Source organism: Panthera leo, chromosome D1, assembly GCF_018350215.1.
Source record: "Panthera leo isolate Ple1 chromosome D1, P.leo_Ple1_pat1.1, whole genome shotgun sequence".
Lineage (NCBI taxonomy): Eukaryota > Metazoa > Chordata > Mammalia > Carnivora > Felidae > Panthera > Panthera leo.
The window spans coordinates 21,634,002-21,643,341 of record NC_056688.1 but is presented as its reverse complement, the minus strand read 5'-3'; the positions used below and the strand labels follow the sequence as shown (position 1 = coordinate 21,643,341).

The window sequence follows — 9,340 nt, the reverse complement described above, 5'->3', positions numbered from 1 at the left end:
CTCAGCTTACTTTATCTGTAAAATGGAAATATTACCAATATCTTATGTACCAAGGTGTGACACCCTCGATGCTCTTTCCACTGCTGGGTTTTTAGAATGTTGGCAGCCAGTCTCATGGACACATTCCTTATCCATCCCAACCCAACCTTAAATAAGGAGGCTGAAGAACTTTCTGGTGAAGCTGACAAGCCTAGAAGATTACACGTACTGATAAAGTGGCTTACGTATCTTTTAACTAAAACAGTGCTTCTCAGAATGTGGTCCCAAACTTAGCAGCATCAGCATCACCTGGAAAATGTTTAGAAATGCAGGTTCTCAATTCTCACCCAGAGATAGTAAATCAGAAACTCTGGGGTACAGACCTGCACCTTGTCTTCCTAAGCCTTCTAGGTCATTCTGATGCAGGCTTCAGTTTGAGACCCACTCATCTATCAATCAATGACCTATTTCAATTACATTGGGGTCTTAGGTCATGAAACAATTATGGTGCCCACTCTCCCTCATCCACATGAAATTCAAAATATAATTTTAATATTTGAAATGAAACAAAAGTTACATAGATTCTGAAATTAAAGTAGTTTCTAGCCTGTTTTAATTGGAAAATTGTGGGGACGGTTTCTAAAATCTTTTCGGTATCCTGATTCTCTGGTGCCCAAGCACAGGCTTCATCTGCTTGTTTCATTATTTTCTGCCCAACCCACAGTAATGAAACTTGGTCAATGTATGCTTCACCCATGGAGCGGTCTTATTCTGAATTCCATGCAAAGACAGGAATAAGGTGGCGGAGACTCTCTCCCACTGCATTATGTAGTGGCAACAACACAGTGGAGAGGAACTCCTGGGCCAGGGACATCAGTGGCAGGAGGAAACCCAAGTCTATGAACATGACTCTCTGTTGGGCACCAGGGCTTCCAAGAGTATGTGCCCTGCAGCTGTGTGTACAAGCAGCAAGACACTGTTGAGCACCAGAGTAGGGGTGGGGAGGGGTGGGGAGGCAGAGGCAGCAGGTGGGATCCCACGATAGGCAGGGTGAGGACAGGACAGCTTTCAGTAGCTGAGCAGTTATCTATGCTAGAAGCAAGAGATGCTTCTCTAACTGTCCAGGCCTCTGATAATTAGAGGAAGGCTGGACCTTGCAAGAGTCTTTGCCGGAGGAGGATGCAACTTCAGCTGGGACTGGTGCCAGACTGCTTACCCTGAGCTGTCCCTGAGCTGGTGGAGCTCCACTGCTTTGTGCTAAACTCTCACAAATGAGGAATTTTCAGCATGGTGATGGAGAGAGGGAAGCTACAGGCCAGCAAACCTCCATAATTGGTGTGGGAGTCGAGTGGAATTTACTTAAATGTATCGAAGACTCTAATTTTGCAGTTTGGAATGAGAATGGAACCCAAGACTCTGGGATTATTACACCTGCATTTTATTCTTTCTCCCAGTGAAGGTTTTAGCTCTGGACTGTGGTTCCTCTTCCAAAACTGCTGTACATTTGATGCTAAAGACCATACTTTCCATACCCTCACCCTGGAACATTTTCCAAGCTGTTTCAACCACATTAGATCCTTCTAAAAAGCTCAGGAATGCATAGGAGGATACAAAAGTACAAAAAGCATGAGCTTTCCAAGCTGCAGTCAAAAGACCAGGGATGATAGTATCAGTTTTTTTTTTTTTTTTTGCTGTGTAACTTTTGAGGAACTGAATATACAAACACATAATGGCCAGAGCATGTGTAAAAATAGATTTCTTACCTGCAGTCTCTGCAGCAACCAGCCTGTGAAGCCAAACCACAGCCTCTGGAATGATCAGCCCAGAATGGTCAGGATTCAGTTGTTGACTGCCAGCTTTGCTGATTTCTGCCCTCCGTTCCAACTTGGGACCACAGAAAGCCAAATATGTTCCCCAAACCAATCACATAGGGAGCCCTGTGTCTAGTTAGCCTGTCTCCAGCTTCCCCATGCAAACTGCCCCCAATTAGAGCCCCTCTGAAGACATCTCCCTTCTTCTCACTCCCCGGACCCTTTATGAGTCTCTACCAAAGGGAAGCGCTGAATAAGTAGCCTTTGCTGGTTCTCATTTGGTGGCTTTTGTTTATTCCACACTTTAGACCACCCACTTAGCCCTATTTTTCTTATTTGTAAACAGTATATAAGATGATTTCACAAGATGGTAAGTATTCATTGATACTGAACATTAAAGTGCCATCTAAAAAACATTTTATTGAGGTGTGACTGACATACAGAATGCTGTATGTATTTAATGTATACAACTTGATGAGCTTGGGGATAAGTATACATCCATGAAACCATCACCACATTTAATGCCATGAACATACACATCACCTCCACAAGCTCCCTTCTGTCCCCTATTTAAAAAAATTTTTTTGGGGGGCGCCTGAGTGGCTCAGTTGGTTAAGCGACCGACTTCGGCTCAGGTCGTGACCTCGCGTTTTGTGAGTTCGAGTCCTGCGTCGGGCTCTGTGCAAACAGCTCAGAGCCTGGAGCTGCTTCAGATTCTGCGTCTCGCTCTCTCTTTGCCCCTCCCCTGCCCATGTTCTGTCTCTCTCTGTCTCTCAATAACAAATAAACTTTAAAAAAAAATAAAATTTTTTTTTGTGATAAGGACACAGCATAAAGTTTACCATCTTAGCAAATTTTTAAGTATATGATACAGTATTGTTAACTATAGGCAAAAAAGGAAGACACTTTGAGGTATAGGCTGAACACACTTTTCAGAGGACACACAAGAAAGAATGTTGCATGTATAAATATTCCTTCTGTCTCTAATAGTATGAAAAATGAGTAAGAAGCTTATGCACTCACATAACCTTCATCTCTTTTTAAGAAAACACTATGCCACACCCATAACATGTAGGGAAAAAAAACACTGAGAAAGCTGAAATTAAATTAGTCTCAAACTTAATATGATTTTCTCATAAAGAATAGTCTTCTGCATATAAATTTGAATTCACTGTAAACAAAAAGATGCTTTGGGGGTGCCTGGGTGGCTCAGTCAGTTAAGTGTCCGACTTTGGCTCAGGTCATGATCTTACAGCTTGTGAGTTTGAGCCCTGCATCAGGCTCTGTGCTGACAGCTCAGAGCCTGGAGCCTGGTTCAGATTCTGTCTCCCTCTCTCTCTGCCCCTCCTCTGCTCACGCTCTGTCTCCCTCTCTCTCTCAAAAATAAGTAAACATTAAAAAAACTTAAAAAAAAAAGGTGCTTTGTAAAGTGTAATATGAGGGACAAACATATCTTAGCTCAACTGTATGACTTGCCAGTCAGGGAGAGGAGAAGCAGCTATGGGCAGACACATGGGCAAAGGTCACCTCCTTCCACAGCAGTCTTCTTAGACTCTGTGAGAGGTGCTCAGTCCTTGGCCTTCTCTGGCCGTGCCTCTCCCCAATGGCTGAACAGATCCAAGGGGATGTGTCCAGCCAGAGCCTCTGCACCTCATTCTGGACTTGTTCTCAGTTTGGGAATACCAGGATTTCAATGCAATTTCAAATACCCTTTACCTGCTTATAAGGCTCTTCCCGAGGCTCGCCCCCTAAAAGCGGACCACATAGCTGGCTGTTCATCCCTAGACCAAAGGGGTTAGCAAGGGATGGCTGCGTGCAGAGGATATGGACGGAGTCGGGACACACGGATATCCATAGATGTGTCTGTGTGAGGTCCCTTGTGAAGTGGGATAGCACCAGCAGGGGCAAGCGGAGAGAGCATGCTGTGGCCACGAGCAGGGGGCCGGGGGCCAGGCAGAGCCTTACTTTAATATCACTGTTCTGGCGCAGAACTCTTAGCATCCTGAGATTTCTAAATTTGAACTTGGCATTCTAGCTTGTTTTGAAGGTATATTTGTCAAGGTAGGAAGAAGAAAATATTTAACACTTTGTTAGCTGGATTTTTAACTGCTAAATATTCAGAGGCCCTTTCTCCAGGCCTCGCAAATCTTAAGGGGTAGGCCTGCCTGACCCCCCAGTCAGCTGTTCGGTGGCCAGCTCTGATCTAGACCTTCTTGGGCGTGTTGATTGGTATGCATCTGGTGGGGGGTGGTGAGTCTAGAAAAAGGAAATTTTATTTCTGTTTTCCCACTCCCTATTTCCATGCCTCTTATCTCTCTGGGTAGCCATTCTAACCTACTTAATGTATATTTTATGTTATTTTTTTTCTGTCTAAATGTGTTTTTTTTTCCCCTGGTTCATGTGAATATAATTTTGTATTCATAAGTAATACTGTGCTTTATACCCTGCACAGCACTGAAGCTCTCTCTAGGCTATATCGCTCATAGCTAATCCTCTGCTTCTAACTGCTGCCAAGTCTCTGCTGTAGTCTGTTTACGTACCCAGTGGTGGGTGTAAAGAGATATCTCATTGTTTTAATTTGCACTTCTCGGATTAGTAATTGGTTTAAGCATCTTTTCACATGCTTGGCGGCCCTTCAGGCTTTCTCATCTGTAAAATGTTTGTTGTATACACCTTGCCCATTTTTTTTCTGTTGCTGTTTTTCTTCTTGTTGGTTTGCCCCTGTTTCTAATATATGCTGGTTAGATATCGTCTTCCATGCTGTTTCTATTAGCTCTATCTGCTGCGTCCTTTGCTGAACAAATATCCTAAGAAGTGAAATTCATATGAAATTCACTAATTTATTTAGCCTTATGCCTTCTCACCTTCAGCTAACAAATATTTTCCTACATTTTTTCCTGACTAGAGGGGATCAATAGTGGTAGAGATCTCATCTTTGGAGAAAGGTCAGGAAAAAGTAGGTAGCCACTTGGGAATGGCTCTTTCTTTCTTTCTTCTTCTTCTTTTAATGTTTGTTTTTGAGAGAGGGAGACAGAGGGCAAGCAGGGCAGGGGCAGAGAGAGAGGGAGACACAGAATCCAAAGCAGGCTCCAGGCTCTGAGCTGTCAGCACAGAGCCTGATGTGGGGATCGAACTCATGAGCTGTGAGCTCATGACCCAAGCCGAAGTCAGACGCTTAACCGACTGAGCCACCCATGTGCCCGGGGGAACGGCTCTTTCAATATCCATTCTGCCCTCATTCTAGTCAGGTTAAAGACTCAAAGTTTTATACCCAATTCCCTGGTAGCTGGAGCCCTGGGATGTGAATTCGTTACCATTTGAAAGGTGGCACGAGGTTCTCACGCTTCAGTGTGTCTCAGAATCACCTGAGGGTTTATTAAAGCACAGATTGCTGAGCCTGCCCATGAATTCTACAGGTCTGGAGCCTATACAGGGCCTGAAAATTTACATTTCTAACAAGTTCCCAGGTGAGGCCATCATGAGTGTGAGTGGCAATCTTCACCGTGGCGGTCGTGATGGTGGCAGTGCCAATAGGAGCTTCTGGACCCTCTAAGTCAGGTCTTGCAGAGTCACTTGAGGGCCTCCCCATTTCCCCAGTCATTCAAAGATCTGTTAGCGACTAGTTTCCTGTATTATAGTCCTTTCTGCTTGAGAAAATTCGAGTTATTTCCGTTTCCCATAATAAACCACTGCTTGATGCAATAGCATACCAAAAATAGCTTTCAATGACAAGAGGTTGTCCACAAATCCGTTGCCCCACGTCAGGCTGCTGAGCCTAACCCTTGTATCCTCAATTCCATCATCGGCAAGGGGCGCAGGGAGAAATTTTGCCCCGAGGCCCCTGGATTTACTGAGCGAGGCTGACAGTAGAGCTATCGGTCATTTCAGCAGGACAAGAGATTTGCAGCGATGTGTCACCTGGGGTGACCCATCATCCTGCTTTGTCTGGGACCGGGAGATTCCCCAAGATGTAGGGCTTCCAGTGCTAAAACCGGAAAAGGGCCCAGCAAACCGGGTCAAGTTGGCCACTCTAGTGTAACCTTTCCTAAGTCACCTTGAAGGAGTTGTCTATAAAGGGAAAGAAGCTAGGGCAGGTGATAAAAGGTGCGGATCTGAGAAATTATTTTTTTGGAGGTATTTGAAATCGGAAGAGCATAAATGGGTCAGGCTTAACAGGCTGTTCAAATGGAGTGTCGGCCTAACGCACTGGGGATAATGCGTGAGAGCCAAGACTGTGGGCTCTGGGTTACTTACACTTGGGTCTCAGTGTTGCTTGTTTGCCAGTGATGGGACTTTAGCACGTTACTAAACCAAGTTTCCATATCTGTGAAATGAGGATAACAACAGTACCTACATGTTATGAGGTGTAATTGTAATAATGTATATAAAGCAGTTAGGGGGGTTGCATGGCTCAGAGTAGGCACCCCAAAACATGTGACCGGGTCTTGTTTTTTTTTATTGTCACTATGAAACTACATACAGGGGTCGTGTAGAGGTTCTGGGGCGGGAACAAGCAGAGAGGAGTGAAGGCAGGGGAGGAAGTCTGGATGAGGAAGGAGCTGCACATCACTTCTTGGTGACTTTCACATTCACCTCTCTTTGCCTTCTATACTCCCAGGCACAAAAAAAGAAGAATTGGATTGAGAAATAGTTTCTGTAGGGAAGGTAATAAAATAATGGATGACTTTCAAACTCAGTGCTGACATTTTAGTATTTTATTTTATTTTATTTTAAAGCTTATTTATTTATTTTTGAGAGAGACAGAGAGAATGTGGGTGGAGAGCGGCAGGGAGGGAGGGAGAGAGAGAAACCCAGGCAGGCTCCACGCTGTCAGCACAGAGCCTGATGCGGGGCTCGAACTCAAGAAACAGTGAGATCATGACCTGAGCCAAAACCAAAAGTCAGACGCTTAACTGACTGAGCCACCCAGGTGTCCCTCAAAGCTGAAAGTTTAAAATTTTTAGTAAATGTTTACCAAAGGGTTCAGGAGAGAAAATGGATTTCAAGTGAAAGAAAATATGAACTTGAAATGATTTGGTTTCAAACAGAAATGAGAGTCCAGAGAGGGAGGGAATGAAGAAGGATGAAGGGGAGGAGGCACTCATTCAAATTTGTGCCCAAGTTAATGCTTCCCATCGTGGCCGGGCAAGCATTCAGAGGGCTTCCCTGTGTATCACAACTTAATTTTAAAATCGAAAAAGAATAACATTTACCTCAAAACATTTGTTCCCCTCAGTGCTTTCTACATGGCATTTGCATCTGAAGTTTTCTCCTCAGTGTTTTCTGCACGGCAGCCTTTACCTCCTTATTCCTCAAGCTGTAGATCAGGGGGTTCAGCATGGGGATCACCGTGGTGTAGAACACGGAGGCCACGTTCTCCTTGGCCACAGAACTGGCCGTGGAGGGTTTTAAGTACATGAACGCTGTAGATCCATAGAACATTCCCACAGCTGCAAGGTGAGAGCTGCAGGTGCTGAAGGCTTTGGACCTCCCCTGTGTGGTGCTGATGTGGAGGATGCTGGAGAGGATGAAGACGTAGGAAACAAGGACTGTTAAGCTGGTGACTATGATGTTGAATCCAGCCAGAAAGAACACTGTCATCTCAATATGATAGGTGCTAGAGCAGGAGAGCTTCATGAGGGGCACGATGTCACAGAAGTAATGGCTGATGAGGAACTCACAGTAGGACAGTTTTAACATCAGGCCAGTGTCTACTGTTGCACCAATGAAAGCCATGGCATAGGCCGCAGCCATCAGCAGGGAACACACTTGAGGAGACATGATGACATTGTAGAGCAAAGGGGTATAGATGGCGACATAGCGGTCATAGGCCATCACTGTCAGTATGTAACTCTCTGCAACGACAAACACAACGAAGAAGTAGAGCTGTGACATGCACCCCGCATAGGAGATGATGTTCTTCTCTGACACAAAGTTCACCAGCATTTTCGGGGTAATGACAGAGGAGTAGCAGAGATCCACAAGGGACAGATTGCTGAGGAAGTAGTACATGGGGGTGTGAAGCTGAGCATTCAGACAAATCAGCGTGAACATGCCCAGGTTCCCTATGATGGTGACCAAGTAGATCCCAAGGAAGAGGAGGAAGAGGGGGAGCTGGAGCTCTGGCCGATTTGTCAATCCCCTGAGAATAAACTCGGTCACTGTAGAGTGATTTTCGGCAGCCATTCTCCTGTGCTTGGGAGCCCTGTGGGGATGGGAGAGAAGAGCCCATGAGAGCCTACATTTAAACTTCTTGGCAAAGCTGGTTTTGAGCACTTGGGTTCAGTTGGGCGATCCTGGGCTCTTTCCCGATGAATCCTCCCTTCCTTTGGCTGTTGTCTGGGAGAAAGACCAGGCTCTGGGTATTTCAAAGACCATGAGGTTGGGAGGAAAAAGGGGACAAGATCTGGGGCTTTACCACTTTTATGTTTCTCAAATATCCTACAGCAATGGTTCTTAGGGTACATTTGTTGGACCAGCAGCATCAGCACCATGTTAGAGATGCAAACTCTCAGCCTCCACCCGGGACCTACCAAATCAGAAACTCTGGGTTTATATATATTTATATATATACATATATAATTAATATATTAATATAATATATAATAAATAATATAATATATATTAATGTATATTAATATATATGTTAAGTTTATGTATTTTGAGATATTGTGAAAGAGAGTACACCTGTGCATGCAGAGAAGGGACAGAGAGAGAGGGAGGAGTGGAAAGAGAGAATACCAAGCAGGCTCCTTGCTGTTAGTGGGGAGCCCGACACAGAGCTTCAACTCATGAACCTTGAGATCATGATCTGAGCTCAAATTAAGAGTTGGATGCTTAATGGACTGAGCCACCCAGGCTCAGTCCATTTTTAAAAAGTTTCGTAACCTGCTTTTTAAAAGTACTTTAATACATTGTGTCATTTGATTCCTATAATAATAATAACTCTGGCATTAACCTTATTTCCATTTCTTAGATATAGAGCCTTTAAATCCTTAGGATGTGCTATGAAGACACAAAAATCTGATTTGCATTATAAACTTCATACGTTATATTATTGGTGGTATGGCATTTAACTTCACAATAAGTAGTCTCAGAAGTAGCTAAGTTTTTCCCCATATATTACTAAAGGGAAAACAAATTTCTTCTAGATAACAACAATAGTTTAAAAAAACTTACATTTTCCCCTTGTACACAATTTTCACCTCTTTTTTTAAAAAAAATATATATATTTTTTTCAACGTTTTTAATTTATTTTTGGGACAGAGAGAGACAGAGCATGAACGGGGGAGGGGCAGAGAGAGAGGGAGACACAGAATCGGAAACAGGCTCCAGGCTCCGAGCCATCAGCCCAGAGCCCGACGCGGGGCTTGAACCCACGGACCGCGAGATCGTGACCTGGCTGAAGTCGGACGCTTAACCGACTGCGCCACCCAGGCGCCCCATTTTTTTTTTTTCAACGTTTTTAATTTATTTTTGGGACAGAGAGAGAGACAGAGCATGAACGGGGGAGGGGCAGAGAGTTAATGTTTATTTTTAAGAGAGAGAGA

At 44.2% G+C, this 9,340-nt stretch overlaps 1 protein-coding gene across 1 annotated transcript; it reads right to left on the bottom strand.

The window, feature by feature from the left end:
• Positions 1 to 7,022: 7,022 nt before the first annotated feature.
• LOC122201159 (olfactory receptor 151-like) lies at positions 7,023 to 7,979 on the bottom strand. Its single transcript, XM_042907105.1, has one exon. It carries the CDS (start codon positions 7,974 to 7,976, stop codon positions 7,023 to 7,025), a length of 954 nt encoding a protein of 317 aa, XP_042763039.1. The 5' UTR covers positions 7,977 to 7,979.
• Positions 7,980 to 9,340: the final 1,361 nt, after the last annotated feature.

What these genes read in the sequence shown, in the direction of transcription:
- LOC122201159 (XM_042907105.1), bottom strand. Translation starts at nt 7,976, where the DNA reads ATGGCTGCCGAAAATCACTCTACAGTGACCGAGTTTATTCTCAGGGGA.